Source organism: Ranitomeya variabilis, chromosome 7 (assembly GCF_051348905.1).
Source record: "Ranitomeya variabilis isolate aRanVar5 chromosome 7, aRanVar5.hap1, whole genome shotgun sequence".
In the NCBI taxonomy this organism is placed as follows: domain Eukaryota; kingdom Metazoa; phylum Chordata; class Amphibia; order Anura; family Dendrobatidae; genus Ranitomeya; species Ranitomeya variabilis.
Window position 1 is genome coordinate 160,735,869 of NC_135238.1, and position 26,964 is coordinate 160,762,832.

Consider the following 26,964-nt stretch of genomic DNA (forward strand, 5'->3'; position numbering starts at 1 on the left):
GGCTGTATTTTTCCCCTGTCCCAGGAAGAGACTCTAGCCATGTAGGAGTATGTTAAGGAAAAGTTGGCTAAGATTTCATTCAGAAGTCCTCTTCTCCAGCTGGAGTCAGTTTCTTCTTTGTAAAGAAAAAGGACTGGACCCTCCAACCTTTTATTGATTATAGAGGGCTCAATCAGATCACCGTTAAGAACAAGTATTCATTGTCATTGATTTTGGAGTTGTTCGACCACCTTATAGGTGCTAGCTAGGATCTTTACCAAACTGCATATGCGAGGGGCATACAAATTCATCCAGATATGTCAAAGAGATGAGTGGAAGAAGGCTTTCAACATCTGGGACCATCATTATAAATACCAAGTTATGCCGTTCGGGCTAAGCAATGCGCAGCTATCTTTCGAGAATTTGTGAATGATATCGTTTGAGATCTCCTCTAACATTGTGTTGTAGCTTACCTGGACAATATCGTAATCTTCTCTTCAGATCTGAACTCACATAGGCAGAAAGTTCGCCAAGTCCTGCAGCGACTCAGAGAGAATAGCCTTTGCGCTAAATATGAGAAATGTGTGTTTGAACAATCCTCTCTGCCTTTTCTTGGTTATATCATCTCGAGCTCAGGCCTGGAGATGGATACGGAGAAGATGTCGTCCATCCTCGGGTGGCTGATGGGTTAAAACTAACGAGCAATTCCTAGGATTCGCCAACTACTACCAACAATTTAATCCACATTTTTGGTCCCGGTCTGCTCTTATCTCTGTCATGATCTGTAAGATAGATGATCCAAAGGTATAGACTCCAGAGGCTGAGAATGCTTTTCTTTCCCTGTAACAAGCCTCCACTCTAGTATTACACTGAATCAAAGTGAATAAACAATTCTTTCTGGAGGTAGACGCTTCATCTTCTGGGGCTGGAGCTCTTACTCAGAAGTCCCCTTCTGGCCATATGGTGACCTGTGTTTTTTTCTCCAAAGTCTTCTCTGGCCCAGAGCACAGCTACTTGATTGGCAACTGAGAGCTGTTAGCAATCAAGATGGTTCTTGAGGAGTGGTGGTACCTTCTCTAGGGAGCAGTTCATCCAGCCATCATTTATACCAACCACGAGAACCTGGCCTATCTGCAGTTCATGCAAATACTGAACCTGCTCCAGGCAAGGTGGTTATTATTCTTTGCCTGTTTTGATTTTTTTCTAAATTTCCGGACAGCTGACAAAAACATTAAAGCTGATGCACTTTCCCGATCCTTCTTGTCCACTGACCAAGAGTAGGAACCTCACCAATCATCAAGCCATCCAAGATGGTTACTACAGCTTTGGTAAATCTGTACAAAATTCCGCTTGGTAAGACATTGGAGTCAGAATCAGTAAATAAGTCGATTTCTGCAATTGGGCACTACTCCAAGGTGGCCGGGCATCATGGGCAGAAAAAGTATTTTTCAGCTCATATATTATCACTACTGATGGCCCAGCATGTGTAAGGGAATTATGGAGTTTGTTTCCACCTGTCCTTCCTGTGCCCACAACAAAACTCCTAGGTAACTCCTATTTGGGTGACTCCTACCACTTCCTGTGGCCTTGGTTCCTTGGCAGCACATTGCCATGGACTTTATTACAGATCTTCCTGTGTCCTTGTGCTGTCCCGTTATCTGGGTAGTGGTGGAATGCTTATCAAAGATGGTGCAATTCACCCCATTACCGGGTCTTCCATCCGTTCCGGAACTAGTGGAAAATTTCATCCAGCTTTGTAAAGCATCATATCCAGATCGGAACACATTCTATATATCGGGCCTCCTGATGAGCCAGAGGGGCGAAACGCGTTGAGACGGAACTGGCGGGTGGTGTTGCAAGATGAGTACCATCAAGTCTATATGCCATGTTTGAACTTTTGTTTATGACCAGAGTGGGCAGTTAGAACATTGTTGGACTGCAGTAATTAATGTGACTAATGGTCATGGCTATTTGGTACCCTATCATATAAGGGGATAACCATTTATAACTATTTAAAGAGGCTGATCCTCCTGGATGGTTATCTTACTAGCATCGGATCAAAATTATAATCTAAATGCTTATTGTTACCACCGAACGCCGATTGTGTTCATCATTGTTTTTATTGCACTTTTTGTTGGGGACTAGGGTTTCCATAGAAATTAGGAGTGATCATTGTTTAGATATAGAGGTGCCCTTTATTCCTTATATTGGGAGGGAGCATATGGTTCATTTAAATATTTAGGGCCATTAGGGGCAGCCATCGCTGAGCGGGGGTGCCAATACGTATCCCATAGGGTGCCAACCTCCGCTGATAGGAAGGTACAAGCATAGGTACCATACTAGGGATCCCCAAAAAATCCCCAAAGGGTTGTTTTGGAATTATTTTGGAATTATTTTCACGGTGTTTTGATTTTGATGTGTGACCACATGCTGGTTTTAATAAGGAATAATAAAATCTGTTTTTATAGGGTAAGTTTATGATTTATGTATCTGTCCAGTTTACATCCAGATTCTGGAGAGCTTTTTGCAAGCTTCTGAACATAGTCCTGGATTTCTCATCTGCATACCACCCTCAATCCAATGAACAAGTAGAAAGAATTAACCAAATTCTGGCTAGCTTCATGTGGCACTTGACAAAAGCACATCATGATGATTGGGTAAAACTCTTACCATGAGCAGAGTTCTATAACAACCACATAAGTGAATCTTCTGAAAGTTCTCCTTTTTTTTTTTTTTTGGGGGGGGGGGGACAACAGCCGGGAGTTCCACTTCTGGTGATGGCCACTTCTGGCATACCAGTTGCCGATGCCCTTTCAAAGTATTTTTCAAAGATATGGGAGGACAATAAAGCTACTGTAGAGAAATCGTCTGAGCACATGAAGAAGCATGCTTCATCGGTCCCTTTTAAGTCATCAAACAAATTAATGCAGTATCCTATAAGTTGAAGCTGCCAGCCTCCTTATGAATACCCAATTCCTTCCATATGTCCCTCAAGAAGCTGGTCATCTTGAGTCGCTTCTTTGAGGATCCTTATGCCTGCTCCACGATGTCTGAGGATCTCTTTGAGGTGAAGAATATCCTAGCCCTGAAGAGAGTGAAAGGGAAGAATTTCTTCTTAGTTGATTGGAAGGGATTTGGTCCTGAAGAAAGGTCTTGGGAGCCCAAAGAATATATTCATGCTCCAATTCTTCTTCAAAAATTTCTAGCAGGCTTGAAAAAGAGAGAGCATAAGAAGCGGGCACTGTTAACGCCGCACTGGCATCCCTGTACGTTTCTCCTTCCTTCCCCCTGTAGGGACGCTGGCATGTTTACTTACCTGTCCACGCTCCCTTGGCGCCTGTTTCCTCTGAGGACCTGCACACGGCATCCAAGTCTCCTGGGAGTGTGCTTAGGGTGCACACGCTCCCAGCCAGTGGACTGCTAAAGATGCAGCCAATCGCTGGGAAGCATCTGATATTTAAGGCAACCTACCCCATTGAGAGGTACCTTAGCAAATTTAGTAATCAGCCTATATCCTGCTACCTGTGTTCTTGTCCCATGTTACTGTACCAGTGCCGCATCTGTCTACCTGTTGTGTACATCCTGCTAACCCAGTGTTTCTCAACTCCAGTCCTCAAGACCCACCAACAGGTCATGTTTTCAGGATTTCCTTAGTATTGCACAGGTGATAATTTCATCACCTGCTCAAGCATTAATTCCATCACCTATGCAGTAGTTAGGAAATCCTGAAAACATGACCTGTTGGTGGGTCTTGAGGACGGGAGTTGAGAAACACTGTGCTAACCAGTTTCTGGCAGGTCCTACTTCCCTGTCTCCTTGGGGGTCAGTTGCCGTGGCTCAACGGTCCATCTTGGGGTAGCAGCTGGTATCCACCTGGGTTCAAGTTTAGCCACACCATCAGGGGTTCTAATGAAGAACCAGCTGTTCACTTAGTTACGCCCCTCTAGGCTCTCCCTGTACCGTGGCACAGTGGTTCCACAACCATGTGCGTAACAGAGCTCTTCATCTACGGACTGATTCATTGTTAATAAACTCACCTTATTTTGCAACAGATCCTCTTTAGTGCCAAGTTTGTTTTACTATTCGTATGGATTGTAACACTACTCAGGCACCTGCAATATATCAAGAGGATAGAAACTTTGATGGGAGTGCTTCTTAAATCTGAATTGTATGAGGGCCTTTAAGCCATTAAAATGCAATCAGTGGAACTGTCCAATATGACTTCAATAAATTTCTAGGAAGAAGTTACAGCAGCACTAGAGCATTTCATGTCGTGTTCACCTCACTTAGTTTTTTCAAAAGCTGCTTGTTTAGCGTCTAACTATAATGATCATATTTCTTATTATAATGCCATGATTCCCTTGTATAAGTCACATTAAAGTTGATTTATGGTAATAAAGATCCTTACTTTAACCTCCATTGTCTAAAATAAGTTCCATAATGGAAAATATACCCATCCTTAAATCTAATAGTAGGAAACAGGATAGAGGATAGAGTTGCAACAATATTTTAGTGGTAAAATTAATAATGGTAAGTAATTATTCAGTATTTCACTACGATGTACTTTATTATTGCATAAATCAACCCCCTGCATTAATATGAAGTGCCTGCCTGCAGTTCCAACTGTTGACAACATACCAGAAATTTTCCTTCATGTAATATTCAAAGGGTAGGTCAGCTTACATTTTAATTTCCAGAGCACGACTCTGGCCTTTCAGCTGTGTTTTTAAGTGCCACATCGGTTCCCGCAGAGTTGAGAGGGGACGAGCTGTCGTCTTGGCTGTTTTTCACCACTGAAAAACAGTTAAAACTTTATGCCTCTGACTGAGCTGTACAAAGCGATCAACAGATTTGTATTAATGTCTACATGAAATAAGCAGGTGCGAGAGGTCAACAGGCTGCTCGAGCTTCTCTCTTAATGGTAGGCTGCATTTCTCTGGTGTTAGGCGTTCTACAGTGAAATAGAACGAGGCAGAATTTACTATGAATGTACTAATAGACTGATGAAGGCAGGGCATATTTGCGCTTTTACCCTTCATCTACTATTGTTCTTTCTTTAAAGATCACCTCTCATCAGATCAAAAGCGGCCACTTTCTGAGTCATCAGTGTTTTATATTTTTTAAATCCATCAGATGGTTCCAGAGATATGGGTCTTCTTATTTGGTGCTAATTTTTATCCTATTTAGCAAGAGGGTAATTATACTGAGCAACCTAATGGAAGGCCCCCATCTCTGCTCTGTGAGGATTTTTCGATGCTGGGTGAAACAGGCTCGTAATTGCAAGTGTGTGATTTGCATATATAGGGTCACATTCTGACTAGATGGGCTCAGCCTTGCTCAAAGCAAGTGTATTGAGGGAGGCCGGACACAGTGTAGTCAGAATGTGGCTGGAAGTATGCAAATTGCATACTTGAAGTCACACGACCGCCCGCATCCGGTGCCGGAGAATACGGACAGCGTGCACTGTTATTACCCTAAGACAGAAAACCCCTTTAAGGAATACTGGGAATACTTGGAGCAGCAGGAATAAAATAAGAGAAAAAATTGGCCACTTTTGACCAGGTGACACATTCTCTTAGAGGGAATCTGTCAGGACCATTTTAGTATTGAAACTAGTGCTATATAAGTCTTAGTATAACAATATAAATGTTACCTATTTTGTTGTAATTCAATGTGGCAGCAGTGAATAATCAAGCTTTTAAGCTACATGAAAATGAACCTGTAAGTACATTGGGCTTGGTCAAGGCACTTGAAGCGTATTGCCATACCACGAATGGGCTTACATGGTACATGCTACTCAGTAGTAGCCATGTCTGCTGTCTCTCAATGCTACTGGAATTGTCTTTATTCCAAATTCATATAAAATAGTGACATGACACCCATATGTGCAGCTACACGTTTCGAACACAAGCTGTGTTCTTTGTCAAAGCTTTGACAAAGTACACAGCTTGTGTTCGAAACGCGTAGCTGCACATATGGATGCCATGTCACTATTTTATATGAATTTGGAATAAAGGCAAGCTTTTTTATCAGCAGGACTCATCCTGATTTTTTTCATTCAACACTCAAGTGGTCTGCTTGGAGTCTGTACTGTTACACACAGAGGTGGTAAGCTGGCTATTTCCTTTTTTATTCTACTGGAATTGTGCATGTGTGAGCAGGTTGCAAGATGCAGTAACAGGTCGGAGGCAGAGCAAGGGTTAACATGGGGTTTACTTTTAACAGGTAGACTCCTTGCAGGGAGAAAATGGGTAAAACAGTACAATTGAACAAAGGGCTTGGAACTCAGGGAGAACAGGGGTAGTGAATAGGGTAGGCAATTCAAAAATAGCAAACTTATCAGTCCAACGATGTCAGAATGCGGCTTTCGGGATGTGAGTGTTGGCGCCAAGACCTTGGCACGTAAGGGGTCCGGTGTTGTCCTGGAGAAGATTGAGTCCTGGATCCTGGTGGCGGCAATGTCTCCTTGTGGTCCAGTTGATGATCGGTGAGTTGCGGAATGACGAACGGCAAAGAGCACAGTCCTTTACCTTGGCAGAGTCCAGAGACAATAAACGGTTGTCAGCAGTTAGAACGGGAAACCACTCACGGCGGCTGACCCGGCTTCCCTGTAGATGTGTGTGCACGTCTATGTCTCATCTGCAGGGTTTGTCCCTCACGGTCAGTGGTAACAGTGGGGACCGGATGAGTCGTTGTCGGCAGTCTCTGGTCACGGCTCTCAGACCCTTCTGGCTTGGACCTGCTCTGTCTGAATGCTCTGCAGTAGGAGCCCTGACACTGCCCTCCTGCGCGCTGCACGTACCCGCCAAGATGGACTGATTTCCCGTGTGCTGCAGCTCTTTTATCTTAGCCGCACCCCCTGCTCCTGAGTGTAAAGGTCAGTCCGCGGTCTTATGCTTTCCCCCATGCAACCAGGGTGACAGCCCTGACAGTTCTGGATTCGTCACGGAGTAGGCACGCCTGGTCCAGGTCTTCTTACACATGAACCCACCCGGAGAAAAGTTTTATAGTAACAATATGCTACAGTCAGCAAGCACCGATTATATTATTTGTGATAGGCACAGTAATATATTTGTACCTATCATTTAAAGAAAGAAACTAACACTTATATTAGCCCACTGTAAATAATGTGACATTAACAATGAGATATAAAAGTACAATAAAACACAAAAAAGTGTCTTACAGCACAGAACAGACACCCCCTCCATAGCATTTTCCTAAAATATCTGTCACAGAAAAAGTGCCTTTCCATTATTCAGCGAGGCTGAACTAGATAATTTATTGGTGAATAATTCAGATGCAAGTAAGGCAGAAGCAACTTTTAACCCTCTATATGTCGATTTTACAGACTATTTTAATTAGCCTTATGTGGATCTTCAGTGAATTGTGAATAATAAAATATCTAACCCTATAAAAGGAAACAATGTAGAGATTTTTATCCTTACATCCACTATAAATCAGTCATATTACTTCATTTACAATGCATTAATTAGAGCTGTCCCGTGTTGCTGGCGCTCCGCTTGAGTTCAATTTTTGTAAAGGTGAGTTTGCAATACAATATTCACTAGCAGGTATTGATACTATCATTTTTGCAGGCACTTGTGGCACAGTAGTATATTTATTATTATTTTTTTCATCAGTCTTGGCTTACTAACAGGTGTAGGTAGCGATACTCTTTGCCACAAAACAGCAGTATACGCACAGGTGTGGGTGTCATTTCTATATTAGCTCAAGTACTTGATTATGTTGTTCACAGAAAAATGTTAAAAAATTCTGCCTCCTGGAAAAAAGGGAGGAAAGAATGAAAAAGACAAACTGAAAATAAGCTCGGATGGGAAGAAACTTATAAGAAAAAATCTATTCAAAATCAATTAAAAAATACATAAAAATTAGTGTTAGACCAGGGTTTTTTGGATCCATCTGAGAAGAGTCTGTCATACCCAAAACTCCATTTAAACTAGCTATACAATCCATTATGTAACTTAGCTCTTATAAAACTCATACCTATAGTATACATTATGTTCTTTAGTTATACATAAAAAAGTGTTTATTTCTCATGTAGATGATGGCTCCTAGGTGCACCCTTTGGGCGGCCAAGGGTGCAGTGCACTGTTCCGACTCCCCAATCAACATATCACTCGCCTTCCTTTAGACTGAGGACACTACATGAGCTGGACAGGTGTGCACAAACACATTGTCAGTGTGAGAGCTTTCTCATCAATATCTATGGTCTGCAGAGCTCGGTCGCTGCCTACTGTGTAGTCTTGTGAGCAGTGAGCTGCCGCTGCAGACAACAGAGAGGGATGAGATCAAGTCTGTACTGATTGTGTGTGTGTGTGCACACCTTTTCTGCTCCCACAGTGTTGGCGCAGATATGCTGGGGATTCATTTCAGGCAGTGCTAGCTCTGGACAAATGAGTGCTGTCAATCAACCTAAGGGGATGTGAGTGTCATGTTGATTAAGGGGTCGTAAGAGTGCACTGAGCCCTTGGTCACACCAAGAGTGCACGGAGGAGCCCTCATTTACACATGAAATAAAAACATTTTTCTGTTCAACTAAAGAATCTATACTGCAGGTATAAATTTTATACGAGCTAAGTCTCCTATAGAATTATATAAGTAGTTTAAACCGTGTTTTGATGCTGACAGTCTCCCTTTCCTTAGAGAACATGTACAACTTTGCTGTGAATTGGATATAATCTTTGATGTTATCATCATACGAAAAGGCTATATATCTACATCTACAAACTGGGACGATTATAACTAAGCAACAGCACATGTACAAGTGAATTAGACTTGAGTATACTAATAGATCACAGACTGCACATGAGTCAACAGTGTGTTGCAGCAGTAAAAAAGGCAAACACAGTTCTGTGATGTATTAACAGAAGCATACAGTCTAGATCATGTAAAGTAATTATCCCTCTCTACTTCTCCTTGGTCAGACCTCACCTGGAATATTGTGGCCAGTTCTGGGCACCACATTTTAAAAAATTATGTTTATGCTCAATGAGTGGAACAGGCTGCCACCAGAGGTGGTGAGTTCTCACTCAATGGAAGTCTTCAAACAGAGGCTGGACAGACATCTGTCTGAGATAATTTAGTGAATCCTGTAGTGAGCAAGTGGTTGGACACGATGACCCTGGAGATCCCTTCCAACTCTAACATTCTATGATTCTATTATTCTTTATAATTAATAAGATCTCTTTGGTGATTTATGAAATACCCAATAAGAAATAAATAATAGTGGTTGGCTTCAAAATAATCACAAAATGGGATTGTCTTCTGCTCTGCTGGTTTGTTGGGCTCATTATTTTGCCATAGCCCTTAGGGAGTTCCACTGATCTCCTTATGGACCATTCTGTTCCAGTATATAACATATCAATCCTTTTATGCAGCTGAAATGTCAAGAAATGTTTATTTTCTGATTGCACTGGACAACTAGACTATGAAACATTTAACCAATATGGATCATAGTATGAAATATACATTCATTGATATAACATAACTGACCCCTCCCCACATTGATCATATGACAAGTTGTTGGTTTACACTTACATTGTTCAGCTTGAGCTTGCTCTTATCTTGCTTTTGCAGATGTCCGGAGAGGTGATACAGGACTGCTCTGCTTCTTCTGCGGTTGGCGTTGAACCCAGGTGGCCTGGTGTCAGTATAAACCTCTAAATCATCATCATCTGTGAGGACAGACACATATAGGCAGAGTAAAATAAGAGATACCTGAGTTCACAGAATTCTTTTTTTCTATTTATTAGCTTTAGGCTATTGCTACATGGCGATACGTATTGAGCAACACTGAATTTGTAGCGACAAACTGCAACATTGAATGTAGTGATTTCCTATGATGTTAATTTGCAACCTGCGGTGACTAAAACACAGAATTTCAAATATTTCCATATGTATTTGTTGGATTTTATTTCACTGGTTGCAAGTTGCAAGTGACCCCCCACGTGCCATAGACTTCAATGCAAGTTGCATGTAACTTGTCTGAAAAATGGCTGTTTTATTTACAGCAAAATCAGAGCTGTAAAATAATTCTGCGATTTTCCCGAGAATTGCTGCCGCAAGACATATGTCGCCGTGTAGCCCTAGCCTAACTGATACAATGTAACAAATAGCAAATGACATATTCACGTTTAATGCTGGAAGAATGTTAGCAGATTCTTTAAAAATTGTGGCACTGAATCTGCACCAAAATTCTAACACAATCGTCATAGTATGAATACCCAGCATTCAAATATTGCAGGTAGAAGAACAAGTTATACTAAAGTTCATGTGGTCCAGAATCATAATTCAAACATATGGTTTGTAAAATATGCCGGCCCACCTTAATAAGAATGAAAAATACATAATAGGACATTTGCAAAGAGCAAAAAGGAGGAATGATGGACAGAAAAAAAGCAAGGAAGTGAAGGTTAGGATAGTTAAAGGGAATCTGTCAGTAGGATCAACCTTTCTAAGCTGTCTATATGGGCATGTAGGTCATATGACGCTGAATATAATGACACCTTGATATCTGTGATCTGATGTCTTATTCCAGAGAAATCCACAAATTTCTTATATGTGAATAAGTTGTTCCAGGCTATGGGCCGAACACTAATCTACATGAGAATCTTCCACCAGAGGTTATTACAGTATGAGAGATGTAATGGTTACCAGTGTGATGTGTGATTGCCGCTCTATGCGCTCCTGATCTCACTGCAGAGCGGTGTGTGAATATACCTAACAAATCTGCAGATTCTGGCTGATGTGTTGGTCACTTTTGAATGTTGGCTGTGCTTTCACACTCGTGGTAGGATGAGACGGACTCTACAACCCACACAAGTGGCTCAGGTAGTGCAGCTCATCCAGGATAGCATATCAATGCGAGCTGTGGCAAGAAGGTTTGCGGTGTCTGTCAGTGTAGTGTCCAGATGCTGGAGACGCTACCAGGAGACAGGGCAGTACACCAGTAGACATGGAGGGGGCCGTAGGAGAGCAACAAACCAGCAGCAGGACTGCTACCTCAGCCTTTGTGCAAGGAGGAACAGGAGGAGCCCTGCCAGAGCCCTGCAAAATGACCTCCAGCAGGCCACAAATGTGCATGTGTCTGCACAAATGGTTAGAAACCCACTCCATGAGGGTGGTCTGAGTGCCCAACGTCCACAGATGGGGGTTGTGCTCATAGCCCAACACCGTGCAGGACGCTTGGCATTTGCCACAGAACACCAGGATTGGCAAATTCGCCACTGGCTCCCTGTGCTCTTCACAGATAAAAGCAGGTTCACACTGAGCACATGTGACAGACGTGACAGAGTCTGGAGACGTCGTGGAGAGCGATCTGCTGCCTGCAACATCCTTCAGCATGACCGGTTAGGTTGTGGGTCAGTAATGGTGTGGGGTGGCATTTCTTTGGAGGGTTACACAGCCCTCCATGTGCTCTCCATAGGTAGCTTGATTGCCATTAGGTACCGAGATGAGATCCTCTCACCCCATGTGAGACCATATGGTGGTGCGGTTGGCCCTGGGTTCCTCCTAATGCAGGACAATGCCAGACCTCATGTGGCTGGAGTGTGTCAGAAGTTCCTGCAAGATGAAGGCATTGAAGCTATGGACTGACCCGCCTATTCCCCAGACCTGAATCCGATTGAACACATCTGGGACATCATGTCTCGCACCATCCACCAACGTCACGTTGCACCACAGACTGTCCAGGAGTTGGCGGATGCTTTAGTCCAGGTCTGGGAGGAGATCCCTAAGGAGACCATCTGCCGCCTCATCAGGAGCATGCCCAGGCATTGTAGGGAGGTCATACAGGCACGTTGAGGCCCCACACACTACTGAGCATAATTTCCTTTTCTTGAGGCAATTCCACTGAAGTTGGATCAACCTGTAACTTAATTTTCCACTTTGATTTTGAGCATCATTCCAACTCCAGACCTCCGTGGGATATTAGTTGTGATTTACGTTCATCATTTTTAGGCTTTATTGTTCTCAACAGATTCCACTATGTAATGAATAAAGATTTTTCACTGGAATATTTCATTCAGTGATATCTAAGATGTGGGATTTTAGGGTTCCCTTTATTTTTTTGAGCAGTGTAGATGTAACTTGAGGATTCTTAAATGGCCAATAGCACCATTTACAACTGCCATCCACAAAAGACCTGGAACCTATGTTTTATAGGTGACCCACTTATGACCTGAAGTAATAATGTCCATTTGGTTTCTGTACGAAGCATAGGTGTGTTATTCCAGTGTCATTTGGCATCTACATAGCTTGTTAGTGTGTCTGCTGCCTGTCCTGATTGCTGATTGCTTACTGATTACAACCGATTTTCCCTTCTATTGCTTCTCTTCCACATGCAAAAATGGACTCATGATTCCCTTTATATATTTTGTATAGCAAAAAAAGAAAGAAAAGATGCCAAGATATCTCAGAATGTGTTTGATTTAATTCTGCTCACTTGCTAAGCAAAGAACACGGAGAGATTTCTTCCTTTGCTGGCAGATATGTTCTCATCTTGAGAACAAAACCCTCCTGTAATGAATTAATCTAAAGAACACTTCTTTCATCTTGTCATGTTCCTCTTAATAGAATGCATGCCCTTATTCTCTTTTGTAGACAAATTAGATAGAATTTATATGCATCCTTGCTGTGAAGTTGGGTCCCAGGGGACATTTCTCATTCTGCCACATAAACAATCATTTATTTCCACATTAAACTTTGTTACTGTTTAACACATTTTTAACCTGCAACAGTACCATGAATATTTTACTACTTTTGCACTTTTTTATACATTCTGAAACCAACCTTCATTCATTTATTCATTTTAAATTACCGATAGCCAGCCATGCTTGTAATTCCATCGCCATTTCTTCTGCCTTGATACACAGCCTGTTAAATTCTTGCTCCTTTACTGTAGGGAACAAGGCCTGCACAGGAAGAATAGGCTGCTTGACATTATCCTCATCAATCAAGGAAGGAGAGGTGGCAAATAGGAGCACAGAGAAGGTGCCAAACAGTGGGTGTCCATCAGACCACTTGGCGTTGATTAGCAAAAGTTGTGGGACAATTATAAAATTCCTAGGTATTGTCATGGCTTCCACATTGACTGTGGCCATGAAATGCTGTAAGTGACAGCTCAGCCACCCTCTGGGATCTGGAGTGTGCTGAACTGTCAGTTTTGTGAGTGACAGTCCAGTTATTCAATCTTATCCTGGGGTGTGCTGGGTTGTCAACAGTTTGATTGACAGCCTTACTACTCAATCTGGTTTAGTCTACGGGCGTTTCCTCAGGTGCCTCCCACCCCTAATCATTTGCAAGGTATTTAGCTGGCTTTTTGCCAGTAGTCTGTGTCAGTTGTACATTTGCTTTAGATAGGTGTGTTTTCTTGCTCTGTGTCTTTCTCTGATCTTGCTGTTGACCCTGGATTTTGCTGTGACTACTCTTTAGGATGTGCCCTTCTTCTTTTGACGTACCCACCTGGTATTTGACCCCGGACTGTTACCTGACCACTCTTTTGCATGACCCCTCTGTACTATGAGCCCTCCTGGTATCTGACCTCAGAACTCATGACCACACAGTCTCATGGCTTGCCCTTTCTTATATTGGGGTGACAGGAGTGCTGTTAAAGAGGACCATAAATTGGCGGATAGGGAAAATTTAGAGACAGGATTCCTTTAAAATTCTTAAAATTAGTCAGTGGTTATTGCACAGAATAGATGATGTGGTAATTCATAGGAACTGATATAGATTTGTATTCGGGATCATCTGAATAGATGTTTCCATTTAAAATGTCCCTAGTGAATCTACTATTTATATGCAAAGGCTGCATGCTGAATCTTCAGGCATATTTGTCATTACCGTCTAGGATTACCTGTGTTTAGTCACAGAGGCCAACAGCAAACCATGTCTTCATCTAATACTGACAGTGGCAGACAATGCCAAAACAAGCCTTGCTCCTTATTAAGAAAGCAAACACTGGGTGAACAGCATCGTGTATTCTGCAGAGAATCGATAGCGATAACAGTACATTAGTATCAAGCTACAGGATGAGGTCTCTGCTGTTTGAATAAAGGAGTGGAGGGCAGGGCCCAGCGGGAAAATTCTGCTAGAGATACTGGCCATACTGAGCAGCAAATGAGAAGGACGTGTTTTCAGGCATGTCTGAGCAGTGATCTAGAGAGAGCTTTAAAAATGAGTAGGGAAGATGTGTGACTACTTTTGTGGTGGCTATATTTAATTTTATATCATAAAAGACAAACAAGCTTAAAGGGCACATATGATATAACAGGTACAATTCAAACATTGATGTCTACAAGATAATGATAACATCAAAATAAAACACAGCTTACTAAGACACAAACTATAACAAAATAACCCAGCAGTAAAGTCAATCATTTTTTAATCATTGTGACATCATCACAGTAGAACAAAGCCTATTTTATTTAAATGAGCATAATTTTGACCTTCCCACAATAGAACACAGCCTAGTACTAAAGACAAACACATACTCTGACATCATCACAACAAAGCACAGTTCAGGAAGAAAGACGATAGAGAAAACACACTACTTTGATATCAATATACACCCAACATTGAAATTGCAAAACCAAAAAGGTGAAGTTGTAAAATTGTGGAAATCACATTATCAAGACATGTTCATAATATGCAAATGCTCCAAAAATATCTCTATTTATTCAGTATTGTGTATCGAGTATGAATGGCACAAGTATGAATTTCCGCACGTACACGCCTTGGCATGCTATTAATTAGGTTATTAATGATTGTCTGAGAAATATGTTGCCAAGCTGAATGCAATTAGTTATGAAAATCTTTAAGAGACGCTGCTGGCAGCTCCCTTTTGCAATTGTACCAATTACATCCCAGATGTGGGATGGGATACAAGTATGAAGATGTTGCAGGCCATACTTTCCATATATTAGGCCATAATTTTGGGGGTAGGACCAGTGAGACGTTCCCTTGTGAAGGTCTTATCATGGAGTTACCAACGTAGTCTCCAGTCCAATCCCTTACTATCATTACTTCCAAGGCAAAAGCGAGACTCATCGCTTGACAGGATAGACCTTCATTCCAACCTCCATTGCTCCACTCTCGCCTCACAAGGCTACCAGTAGCGGACCTTGAAAATTTGCCCAGGTGCATTGAGTGTGGCAGAACATTCCTCAGACAACCATTAATAATCTCACTGATAGCAGCCAAGGTGTGAACGTGTGTCTATTTCTTCATGTTGCACTCATGCTTGATACTAAGTGAATCGAGATGTTTTGAAAAGTTTGTTTTCATTTTTTCATTACTTGCCTATCATTAACATGTCTATTGATCCTGTGATTTTAATAATTTAATTACTTTCCTTTTTGGTGTTACAATTTTAATGCTGAGGAGTAGATAGAACACAGCCTACAAACAAACACAGACACTGACGCGTTATCATTAATGTTGTACGCAGTCTAGGAATAAAATAATAAAATATTGACAACAAAGCACAACCAATGAATACAGACAATTAATGTTGTGACATAATCACAGTGAAATACAGTGTAGCTATATAGATAAACACTGATGTGATCTCCCCACAATAAAACACAGCTTATAAATGAAGATAAATACTACTGGGATATTAAAAGGTTATTGAGATAACGCCACAATAAAACAAAGCCTTTCAATAAAGGCAAATATTCACCAAAGAAAACCTTGCACAAATTAGGATCTAAACCTTTGTACCACTATCACACTGCTCACATAATCATTATTAACTTACATCTGTATTGTTATTTCTGTTGTTCTGCTGAGTCATGGAAGCAGTATAATGAAAAAATGGCAGTGTCAGATGTGTCATATCATGGGTTAATTGCAAGGATTGGCATACTTTATGTGCTTCCATTGTAAGTAAACAGTCCCACTAGTAATGGAGGCCACAGCCATGAACCAAATGCATTTTTTCCTAGAGTAGATATAAAGGACTGTGTTAATCATTTTCTTGTGATATACCAGAGATAGTGGCATGGTAAACTTGAAAAACAGCTGCTGGGACACATACAGTGCCTTGGGAAAGTTTTCGGCTCCCTGGAACTTTTCAACCTTTTCCCACATATCATGCTCCATACATAAAGATACCAAATGTAAATTTTTGGTGAAGAATCAACAACAAGTGGAACACAATTGTGAAGTTGAACGAAATTTATTGCTTATTTAAAATTTTTGTGGAAATTCAAAAACTGAAAAGTGGGGCATGCAATATTATTCAGCTCCTTTAACTTAATACTTTGTTGCGCCATCTTTTGCCACGATTACAGCTGCAAGTCGCTTGGGGTATGTCTCTATCAGTTTTGTACATCGAGAGACTGAAATTCTTGCCCATTCTTCCTTGGCAAAAAGCTCGAGCTCAGTGAGGTTTGATGGAGATCGTTTATGAACAGCAGTTTTCAGCTCTTTCCACAGACTCTCGATTGGATTGAGGTCTGGACTTTGACTTGGCCATTCTAACACCTGGATACGTTTATTTGTGAACCATTCCATTGTAGATTTTGCTTTATGCTTGGGATCATTGTCTTGTTGGAAGACAAATCTCCGTCCCAGTCTCAGGTATTTTGCAGACTCAAACAGGTTATCTACAAAAATGGTCCTGTATTTGGCTCCATCCTTCTTCCCATCAATTTTAACCATCTTCCCTGTCCCTGCTGAAGAAAATGAGGCCCAAACCATGATACTACCACCACTATGCTTGACAGTGGGGATGGTGTGTTGAGTGTGATCAGCTGTGTTGCCTTTACGCCAAACATATCGTTTGGCATTGTTGCCAAAAAGTTCGATTTTGGTTTCGTCTGACCAGAGCAACTTCTTCCACATGTTTGGTGTGTCTCTCAGGTGGCTTGTTGCAAACTTTAAACAACACGTTTTATGGATATCTATGAGAAATGGCTTTCTTTTTCCCACTGTTCCACAAAGGCCAGATTTGTGCAGTGTACGACTGATTGTTGTCCTATGGACAGACTGTCCCACCTCAGCTGTAGATTTCTGCAGTTCATCCAGAGTGATCATGGGCCTCTTGGCTGCAACTCTGATCAGTCTTCTCCTTGTTTGAGATGAAAGTTTAGAGGGACGGCCGGGTCTTGGTAGATTTGCAGTGGTATGATACGCCTTCCATTTGAATATGATCGCTTGTACAGTGCTCCTTGGGATGTTTAAAGTTTTGGAAATCATTTTGTATCCAAATCCGGCTTTAAACTTCTCCACAACAGTATCACAGACCTGCCTGTTGTGTTCCTTGGTCTTCATGATGCTCTCTGTGCTTCAAACAGAACCCTGAGACTATCACAGAGCAGGTGCATTTATACGGAGACTTGATTACACACAGATGGATTATATTTATCATCATTAGGCATTTAGGACAACATTGGATCATTCAGAGATCCACAATGAACTTCTGGAGTGAGTTTGCTGCACTGAAAGTAAAGGGGCCGAATAATATTGCACGCCCCACTTTTCAGTTTTTGAATTTTAAATTTTTTTTAAAAATAACCAATAAATTTCATTCAACTTCACAATTGTGTTCCACTTGTTGTTGATTCTTCACCAAAAATTGACATTTGGTATCTTTATGTTTGAAGCATGATATGTGGGAAAAGATTGAAAAGTTCCAGGGAGCCGAATACGCTGGCAAGTCACTGTATATAGTGGTCCTGCACAAAGTCTATCTTCAGCACTAGTGGCTAAAGCAGGGGCATTAGGAATACCCATAATATAACCCAGCAACTAGTGTGGGATGTGCATATTTGTACTATATGCTAGCAGAATATGTCAGGTTGGCAGCCTGCAAAATGTTTAGAAAATTCTGTCATAACAGAAGTTGGAAAAATACAATATTCCTTCCTTATATATATTTTTATTTTAATATACATAACCAACTAACTACTTAAAAAAAAGTTGTCTAGTAATAGTAAAAATCTACTCAGAAAGAGCACCATTTCCATCCATGGATTAACATTTGCCTGAAATTACTGTATTCAATAGAAGTGGCATTATGGGTTCACTTCATGAGTTGGATTATCTACCCATAGGTCATGGTGAGCAGCAGATGACCTGGACTTGCTGGACAGCATGTGGATCGGCAAGATGGCAAATGGGCATGTAAAGCTGGAAGCACTAAATTCATCTGGAGGACAGTTACATTCAGGATCAGCAGAGTATTATATAAAATCAGGTATCTTGTAGCAGAGACAGAGTTAACCACAGGAATAGCAGAGACCTATAAGCAACTAGGTACCTTCCAGCAGGAATATGGTTAACCACAGCAATAGCAGAGACATTCATGCAATCAGGTATTTTACAGGTGGTATGGAAATAATAACAGGGGCAGCAGAGATGTACAGTACTTTGTAAAAGTTTTAGACAAGTGTGGAAAAAATGCTGCAAGTTAAGAATGCTTTTAAAAATAGAAGTGTTAATGGTTTATTTTTAGCAATCAATAAAATGCAAAGTTAAAGATGAACACAAGATAAATCTAAATCAAATCAACATTTGGTGTGACTATCCTTTGCCTTCAAAACAGCATCAGTTCTTTTATGTATACTTGCACAAAGTCAGAGAATTTGTATGCTTATAGTCAGGTGTATGATTAACCAATTATATCAAACAGGTAATGAATATAATTTACATATGAAGGTTGAAACATAGTAGGAGGCTTAAAACTAGGTGAGAAAGAGTTAAACTCTGCTACAAAGGTGAACTTGTGAAAGACAGCTTTATATCACAGGTCAGGCATCATGGCAAGACACAGAATGTACTGTATACTGCATCAGCAAGTCAGCAAGGTGTCCCTCATGCAAAGATTTCACAGCAGTCTGGGCATATGCTGTTCAAGCTGTTTTAAAGAAGCACTACGAAATGGAAAACATCAGGATCATAGACTAAGTGATAGGCCAAAAAACTTAGTGCAGAAAATGAAAGACACATCATGCTTTTTTACTTTTTGTCCAACAGTTCCATCAGCAAAGAAATAGCAGCACACAGTGGGACTCAGCTACACCCATCTATTGTTTGGAGAACAGGCCAAAAGGGATTTTTATGGAAGCATTACAGCCAAAAAGCCATACCTTCAAAATGAAAACAAGGTCCAGCGACTGAACTATGCCTAAAAACATAGGAACTCAGAGGTTGAAAAATGGCAGCTGGTGCTCAGAACCGTTGAGATAAAATGTGAAATATTTGACGGTAATAGAGCCAGGGCTGGAGAGCAGTGCAATAATGAGTATCTGCAAGCAACAGTGAAGCATGAGGGAGGTCAGTTCCATGTTTGGGGATACATTTCAGCAAAAGGAGTTTCGCAGTTGGTCAGGACTAATGGTCTTCTCAATGCTGAGAAATATTGGCAGATAATTGCCGATCATGCAATACCATCAGAGAGGCGTCTCATTTGCTCCAAACCTTTTATGCAGCTCAATAATGACCCAAAACATAAAGTCTAATGTCATTAAAAACTATCTTCAGATAAAGAAGAACTCAGGTGTCCTTGGAAGTGATGATGTGGCCGCCACAGAGTCCTGATCTCATCATCTACAGGTCTGTATGTGATTTCATGAAGACACAGAAGGATTTGCACAGTCTACATCCACTGATCTGTGGTTAATTCTCCAAGATGATTGGAACAACCTCCTTGCCAAGGTTAAAAACAGTGTGCAAGTATACCTGGAAGAATTAATGCATTAATGCTGTTTTGAAGGCAAAGTGCAGCCAGTCACACCAAATAGTAATTAGATTTCTCTTTTGCTCATTAACTTTGCATTTTGTTGATAAAAAATAATCTATTAACAGTTCTATTTTTTAAGACATTCTTACTTTGCATCATTTTTTCCGACTTGTATAAAACGTTTCCACAGTTTTGCTATCTCTGATTACAGAGTTCAGAATTAGATGGCATAATGTCCCACATAATTAGTCCCTTGTCTAAGTTAACTCAAAGAGACAGTGGCTGAATGGACACGAACTGGTCCATCAAAAACAATCTAAAGAAGAATCTTTATAGATTGGAAAATAGAGACTTTAGTAAGGGGAGGACAGATTTCTGGTAAGTTACAGTAATTAAGATGATAATATATTAGAAAAGCAAAAGGTGTTTTGGCAATTTATTCAGTAATGTCCAGGAGTTATGGAGGAACCATACTCTGAAATAGCCGAACTGGTACATGAGTTTGTTTAATTTATAAGAACCTTAAGTGTGTGTATTGCCCAGAAAATGTTATTCAGCAAATCGATATGCAGCGAATGCATTCAACTGCCCTGTAAAGACGTGTATGACCCTCTTTGTTCTCCAAGGATTGTATCCATCCTCTTTCAAGCTCTTTAACGCAAAGACAGCCGTGGTAATGTCAAAGTGACTTCTGCATATATACAAGTAGCTATGTGTAAACAGATGGTGACCTACAGCCTGTTTAATAACACAATGCCGTGTTAGATTTTTTATGCTTCTTACAATTTTTTCAATACTCATTTTATAACACAACTCTTCCCATTCTCCAAAAAAAAAAAAGTCATCAAAACATGGTAGGAAAAGGCAGCAACAGCAGAAAAAAAAATTGCAGCAACAAGCTGCAAGCAACAATATTGGTGCAGCATAGCAGATTTCCAACTTAGAATAATAAAACAGGTGAGCAAAAAATCAGTAATGTGTCTGACAAGTTACAGAGGTATTTTTCTTTTCTTTCAACAATATTGGTGGCTCACCTCTGTAAAAATGTCTCCCCAAAATGTTATTGAATTTCAGCAACACTATAATCACACTCATCAAGCCAGCAGCAGCAGAGGCACCTGCCTGCTATGTCACAGTCATATGTCTCTCTGTCAAATATATCTACATTATTCTCTTTTCCTCACATACTAATTTTCCTTAATACTGTGCTGTCACATACTATCTGTACATTTTTTTTTATGGATCTCTCTTCCTACCTCTACAGCTAAGCTGAGGGTTGTGAAGTACTCTCAGTATTCAGATTCATCACAAAATGGAAGCTGCATTCCCTGCCTCTGTTTTTAATCAGGCTACGATAAGCCCTACTGATCAGCTGTGCTATACCATGCAATGTGATAGTTGCAAAACATTATGGAGAGGTCGACCCAGATGCCCTTGAGGTCATTTGATCCTTCTCAGGGTTGATGCAATCTTCTGCAAGATATAAAATGGTGGTGGCCTATTTAGGTGATTAGTGCATAGCAAATCTTATACTGATTATATTCGTAGGCTTCTTTGAATTCCTAAAAGTTCTACACAAACTTGATTTTGTTAGATTCAATGAGCTCATCACTTATATATACCATTTGTGTCCCCATTGCAGTTTTAGGTTTAGCTTGTAACCATAATCTGACCTATTAATGATTTGATAACTTTGAGACTTCACCTTTTTGTTGTATTTTCATCACAGGATTTATTGGATTTACAAGTTGGAACCTTCTACACAATGTTATGCCTACATGTAACAGAGCCATCATCAGCCAGTATAAATACAGTAAGCCATTTAGTTAAATATGCAATGATTAAAACCATCAATCAAGTTAACTCAGTGTACAAAGGATATGAACTAATGCAAGTACAGTTAACTCTATTTACGGGTCTAACCACCATTAAACGGAAATTTTACCTTATTCAGTAATTTCTCAATGAATATAGATACTCAGATGTCAACCTAAGTTGTCATTTCATTTTCAGTAGCTTGCCAAAATGATCTAATCACTCAGAGACCTCAGGTTTTGTGGCATGGAAGGTTATTTATACAAAAGATTTATAAATTAGTTAAAAATGTATTTGCTTTTTCTTTTTGGAAAAGCTTTGGAGTGCATATTGTGTCATTGAAAAACTAATGTGATGTGTACCAAAAGTAACAGGGGCACTTGAAGAACGTTAGTTGGTCCAAAGTACAAAAAGGGTTGCTTAATCAAAACTGAGAGCAAAATTTCCGAAATTTAAAGTTTGTCTCTCACCAGGTCAAAAATAGCCAGATTTTGCTCTCATCTCATTCCTGCTGCTCCCCTTATTATCCAAATTTTTATTCCTTTACCATACAGTTCAATAGATATGAGCCTTCTTGTTTAGTGCTACTTTTTATGGTCTTTAACAAGGAGGCGAGTTCTCAGGATTCTTTTGGGGGGCTGTTTCTGTTATCCTGTGAGCAACGCCCCCTTGCTAAAGTAGCACTAAACAAACAGGCCCATCTCTCTATAATCGTTTGGAAATTATTATTTTTTAAATACAGAATATTCACAGGAGCAGCAAGAATGAAATAAGAGCAAAAGCAGGTCACTTTTGATATGATGAAAGGACCTCTTGCTCGTAATTTTAGATAGAAATACACTAGAGGTATGCCACACATCCTCTACACCATTATTACTGCAATTTTTAGACTTTCTACCCAAAAGTACAAGTTCTCATTCTGCTACTCAGTGGAGCTAAAAAAAAAAACGTATCTATTTACCACAAAGCTATATGTTATTAGTGCCACTGGCAGGTCAACTTGTGCTATGTACAACATGTTCTGGTATGCTTATTGACCTCTCTCGGTCTGATTTAGAAGGCCGTCTGACCATGCCCTTAGGTTGGCTTCTGCTAGGAATCTGCTTGACGCCATAGTGTAAAATATAAAGGAAAGATGCTAGAGACTTAGCTGCTAGAAAATGACTGCAATGCCGCTTCACGAAAAATGCCTCCATGACTTTCTTCAAGTGGCTTTGCCTAGAAGAACTCGGAGACTCTGATGTCGTAAAAAAGCATCATGTGCACAAACCCTTACTCTAATTTTCTTTTATTTCATGTTGTTATGTGTATTGGGATGACTTCCTCTGCTTTGTGAATGCAAAACATTGTGTTTGCATTTCCCCACTCACTCTTGTCTGGAGAACTGGTTGAATTCTGTAAAATTCCAGTCTCCTAGCAATCACTTGTCTTTAAAGGAGGACCCAAAAATGCAGAATATTGTCTTTTCAGGAAATCGTCAATTTCATCTATCAAAGTGAATGGTGAGATGACTCGCTCGCTGATTAAAGGCTTGTATGTAATGTCCTTAGCCAGGCTATGACCTTCATAGTCTAAGTGACTTCTGTCTCTCCAGGCAGATGGTCCTCAGGGAGAACTTCATATGATGACATCATTTTAAATTAGTTCTGTCACTTATGTTAACTCCTTCAGTGCAAGACGATGTAAAACTTGTCTATCAGATGTTTTGAAGGATTGCGTTATGTAATCAATGTAATGTAAAATTTAAGTATTCATGCTTTTATTTCTTTCGGTCGGCATTAGAGACCCTATGAAAACCACTAATAAAAAGATGAAGAGGATCACTTGAATAAAGTATAAGACTGCAAAAAAAAAACATATTAAAGATGCATCAAGTGCAAACACATGTTCAAAAGGTCTTTTAACTTAAAAGTAGCAAACATGAATGTAGATGCTGTACTATAAACAGCTCCTGGCATCAGTATTGCAACTCTGCAATGCATATAATTTAGGGTACCAGTTGTTTTGCAAAAATTTTTACATATTTAAATGCCATGTTAGAAGTTTGATCAGCGGGGATCTTGGTGCTCAGACTGTCTTTGATCCCTAGAATTAAGGACAGAAGCAAAGTGACCCTTCATTTTTTTAACAAAGCAATGTATGGGCTCATGGAATCTATGGTCGTTCACCTACAATTAAAACTGAATCATTATAGTGCTCCGCCTTACGATTCAGCCACTATCTTCCAGCAATCGTAGCATTTGGGCAGACAAGGACAAAAATGAAATCAGTTATAGGGTTATTTTTATGTTATTGATTTGCTTTAGTTAGCTAGACAGCATGAAAATAATTAAGTTTGCAATTCACTTGCTTTTTATATCTACTGTGGTTCCCCTGCTGTGAGAGCTTTTATCTTACATAGTGTACAGCTTGCTGCGAAGGAGATTGGCCACCAATGCCTAGCCAAGTGTGTGCAGTAGCTACATACAAAAGGCTGAGGTGTTAGCTCCTTAGATTCCAGTCAGCTCTCTCCAGCTCAGTGATGTTTATATAGCAGTTAGCTGGTTGCCTCCCTCCAAGCTCCTGACTCATTGCTGTTACAACATTTGCAATAGCACCAGCCCTTGGCCCCCAGCATCAGTAGCTTCCAGATGAGTTTCCCTAGTTAGCGTTCTCACTTTTCGGAGCCATATTCTTGTTCAAATGTCCTGTTATCTCTGCATATAAAAATAAGTATAGAAGTATAGACTTCAGAACAAACCACTTATAGCTGAATGAGTTACAGCAGAACTATAAAGGTCAGCACAAGTTGTGCTAAGGATTCAGTTCTGCCACTGACCATAACAGTCACTCAGGGAGAAGTGCCAGCCTACCAGAAACAAGGAAATGAAAGAGACTTGAAAGCTGTGTGCTGCTGGACACACAATTTGGGAATACCCCTTTACATTTTCGATTTATAACATACTTTTTCTTACACAAGGTATGGGTTATATTCTCACACCATTTGATGTGCACTTCCTTTGTATACTTCAGAACATTTTCTATTGTATAGTCTTTAAGGGACTGGTCATATATCAAAAGGGTGTCCTGCTGGACAACACTTTCCCGATGCAGGATTTTTTCATCTGCACTAGAAAGCACAGCAACCTTATGTGGCATATACAGTACAGTACATTTGATATGCAGAGCCTTGACTTGGGGATTTGAATATGATCTATTAACTGAGTGCAGGATTGCCAACTTAAAGGGGTTGTCTGCTACTAGTACAACCCCTTCAAATATAATAGATCCTATACTCATCTCCTGTGCAGGCGCCATTCCCATGGTGTTGGCACTCGCTCTCCCCGTGGCTGTGACACTTAAAGCTGTTGAAGCTGGCGCCCAACCAGCACTGGTGTCACTGTCTCCACCTTCGGACAAATTGAACATGAAGATGAAGCCAGGGATCAGCTGCAGCCCAAACTTCCTCTTCATGTTCAGTTTGTCTGAAGGCGGAGACAGTGACGCTGGCTCTGATTGGGCACCGGGTATCACAAGTCATTTGACTGCATCACAGCCCTGGGACCGCGAGTGCCGACATGGCGGGAACATTGCGAGCACGGGAAGTGAGTGCAGGCTTTATTATTTATCAAGGCATAACATTTGGCTTAAGAAGGGGTTTGTCCTAGTAGTGGACAACCCCTTTAACTTTATATTTTTTCTGCACAACTTATCAAAAAATCGTGTATGCAAATTGCCTCTTCTGAGAAAAAGAGGACTTAACTCTATAGCGCCACCTGTTGGAAGTAGCGATCCTACAAGTCACAATCAACCCTCTAACGAGTCGTGCAATATGTCATATTGCACGACTCGTTAGAGGGTTGATCGCTACTTCCAACAGGTGGCGCTATAGAGTTAAGTCCTCTTTTTCTCAGAAGAGGCAATTTGCATATTTAATTTCCCAGAGGAGCATTGTACGGCAAATAAGCCTCCTTACCTTGACAAGCCAGAGATGGTATGTCACTCTCCATAAGGAGAAACGATACCTCAAAAAATCGTGGACATACAATACATTTTATGGACACATTGGAAAACCATAATAAATCATTATGATTATAAGTGATTAGTGTTGAGCGATACCGTCCGATACTTGAAAGTATCGGTATCGGAAAGTATCGGCCGATACCGGCAAAGTATCGGATCCAATCCGATACCGATACCCGATACCAATACAAGTCAATGGGACTCATGTATCGGACGGTATCCCTGATGGTTCCCAGGGTCTGAAGGAGAGGAAACTCTCCTTCAGGCCCTGGGAACCATATTAACCCCTTCCCGACATTTGACGTACTATCCCGTCGAGGTGGGGTGGGCCCGTATGACCGCCGACGGGATAGTACGTCATAGCCGATCGGCCGCGCTCACGGGGGGAGCGCGGCCGATCGCGGCCGGGTGTCGGCTGCATATCGCAGCTGACATCCGGCACTATGTGCCAGGAGCGGTCACGGACCGCCCCCGGCACATTAACCCCCGGCACACCGCGATCAAACATGATCGCGATGTGCCGGCGATGCAGGGAAGCATCGCGCAGGGAGGGGGCTCCCTGCGGGCTTCCCTGAGCCCCCCGCAGCAACGCGATGTGATCGCGTTGCTGCGAGGGTCTTACCTCCCTCCCTGCCTGCTCCAGACCCGGATCCAAGATGGCCGCGGATCCGGGTCCTGCAGGGAGGGAGGTGGCTTCACAGACGCCTGCTCAGAGCAGGCACTGTGAAGCAGCCTGCACTTCTCGCAGATCGGTGATCTGTCAGAGTGCTATGCAAACTGGCAGATCACCGATCTGTATTGTCCCCCCCTGGGGCAAAGTAAAAAAGTTTAAAAAAAAATTTCCAAATGTGTAAAAAAAAAAAAAAAAAAATATTCCAAAATAATGAAAAAAAAAAAATATATTATTCCCATAAATACATTTCTTTATCTAAATTAAAAAAAACAAACAATAAAAGTACACATATTTAGTATCGCCACGTCCGTAATGACCCAACCTATAAAACTGCCACACTAGTTAACCCCTTCAGTAAACACCGTAAGAAAAAAAAAAAAAAAACGAGGCAAAAAACAACGCTTTATTACCATACCGCCGAACAAAAAGTGGAATAACACGCGATCAAAAAGACTGATATAAATATCCATGGTACCGCTGAAAACGTCATCTTGTCCCGCAAAAAACAAGCCGCCATACAGCATCATCAGCAAAAAAATAAAAAAGTTATAGTCCTGAGAATAAAGCGATACCAAAATAATTATTTTTTCTATAAAATAGTTTTTATCGTATAAAAGCGCCAAAACATAAAAAAAATGATATAAATGAGATATCGCTGTAATCATACTGACCCGACGAATAAAACTGCTTTATCAATTTTACCAAACCCGGAACGGTATAAACGCCTCTCCCAAAAGAAATTCATGAATAGCAGGTTTTTGGTCATTCTGCCTCACAAAAATCGGAA

The 26,964-nt window shown here is 40.9% G+C and overlaps 1 protein-coding gene across 3 annotated transcripts in view; it reads right to left on the reverse strand.

Moving 5' to 3' along the window:
• LOC143784206 (voltage-gated delayed rectifier potassium channel KCNH8-like) overlaps positions 1-26,964 on the reverse strand; it is a 730,833-nt gene that overhangs the window by 157,480 nt on the left and 546,389 nt on the right. For all 3 annotated transcript variants that reach the window (XM_077272141.1, XM_077272140.1, XM_077272142.1), the window contains exon 4: positions 9,538-9,674. In XM_077272141.1, the coding sequence (XP_077128256.1) occupies positions 9,538-9,674 (137 nt within the window). The remainder of the gene's footprint in view (positions 1-9,537; positions 9,675-26,964) is intronic.